Source organism: Monoraphidium neglectum (genome assembly GCF_000611645.1).
Source record: "Monoraphidium neglectum strain SAG 48.87 unplaced genomic scaffold scaffold00312, whole genome shotgun sequence".
In the NCBI taxonomy this organism is placed as follows: Eukaryota; Viridiplantae; Chlorophyta; class Chlorophyceae; order Sphaeropleales; family Selenastraceae; genus Monoraphidium; species Monoraphidium neglectum.
In genome coordinates, this window is record NW_014013316.1 from 1 (window position 1) to 1,541 (window position 1,541).

General features: G+C 65.1%; 1 protein-coding gene across 1 annotated transcript in view; it reads right to left on the reverse strand.

The window, feature by feature from the left end:
* Positions 1-398: 398 nt before the first annotated feature.
* MNEG_2678 (glutamate 5-kinase) overlaps positions 399-1,541 on the reverse strand; it is a gene marked incomplete at both ends in the record, with an annotated part of 1,975 nt that continues 832 nt past the window's right edge. The window contains 3 exons of the mRNA XM_014048838.1: positions 399-614; positions 881-1,044; positions 1,414-1,519. Coding sequence (XP_013904292.1) covers positions 399-614; positions 881-1,044; positions 1,414-1,519 — 486 coding nt within the window. The remainder of the gene's footprint in view (positions 615-880; positions 1,045-1,413; positions 1,520-1,541) is intronic.

Below are 1,541 nucleotides of genomic sequence, written 5' to 3' on the forward strand. Positions count from 1 at the left end.
GCGCGTCTTGTCCGGGCGAGAGGCGGGACAACACGCAACCACCACACCGCAAGGGCCCGGGCCGGGGCACAGCTCGCTGGATCGCCTCCCAAGCCCGGCTGCAGGGTGCGTTGCGGCTATCTCAACGCAGCATGATGCCGCAACCCTGCACAAGGGAGGGGCACGCCCTGCCTGTGCGCTTAGAGTGTCGTTGTCACCGATGCGAAGCTCCTGCACCGCAACAGTGTCCTGCGGGTGCGCGCGTACAAAGGGCACGGCACAGTATGCAAACAACAGCGCCGTGGCACGTAAGGAGTGGCGCTGTCAGAGAGCGAGGCGGGCCAAGCTGACTTGTGGGCCTGAGCAGGACTGCAAGCCTCCCTGGCAGCCCCAAATCAGCACTGCCGGTGCCTCAGCTCTCAGACCCAACGCGTCCTGGAGGTCTCCCCCAGGGCACGGCGCAGCGCCACCACCCAGGCCCCCCTCCCTCCACCCTCCCCGGGGCGCGGCCTCACGTTCTCGTTGACCACGGGGATGGCGCCGTAGGCCAGCAGCTCCGTGAAGGTGCTGCGCGCGTTGATGTACTGTGAGCGGTCCGCCAGGTTCTCCAGGGTCAGCAGCACCTGGGCACACGTCTGTGCAGCAGAGGGGGCCGTGAGGAATTACAGGTTTCATGAAATTGAAGATTCAGGAGCGGGACGTGAAGAGTGGTGGATAAATGTAAGGGGCAACACAACCGAGCACGGGGCTGGCATCACCGGGGTTGAGGGATGACTCTTCCATGCCCCTCCAACCAGGACCCTGAGGCTTGCACCCCTCGATCCAGCAATCCCCGCTCATCCGAGAGGCATCACCCCAATCCCTTCACCCCCGCTCCCGTCCCCCCCCCCTCCTGCCCCACCAGCCCCAGGGCCTGGAAGAAGTCCTGGTAGTAGCGCATGAGGTGGACCTGCCCCACAGCCGCCAGGGCCTGCTTCTGGGCCAGCTTGGTGGGGCGCACCGTTAGGCCCAGGCGCTGGCAGCCCACGCCCACGGCGCCACTCGACACCAGGATGACAAAGTGGCCTTGACAGGGAGGGGAGGAGTGAAGGCCACACGAATGATGGGGTATGGGGAAGGAGGCCAAAAATGTGCTGGGGGAGGGGAGGACTGCCCTGCGGAGGTTGCCAGCGGCCTGCTCAAGCACCTCCCTAGCGCATGTGAAGTGGTGTTGAAATCTGCTCAGAAGGGGATCGCGCGTAATCCCTTGGCCGCTACTACCACCTTTCCTGCGGGTGGTAGTGGTGCAGCCGTGCTGCTGTCACTGCTGCAAGGCCAGCAGCAGCAGCTGCAGCAGCCTGCACGTCGCCAGGCCACCATCCGGCACACCCTCACTGCACCCGCTGGTCTACACGTCACCGCTGCCGCCACAGCTGCCGGCCGGCCCCCACCCACCCTCATTGTGCAGCTGCTTGATGACCTCACACACTCGTGCCAAATTTGAGAGGTTGAGGCTGTGGAACCCCTCGTTGATGAGGCTGCTGGTGCCGATCTTGATGACCTGCACAAGGCGGGGGGGGGGG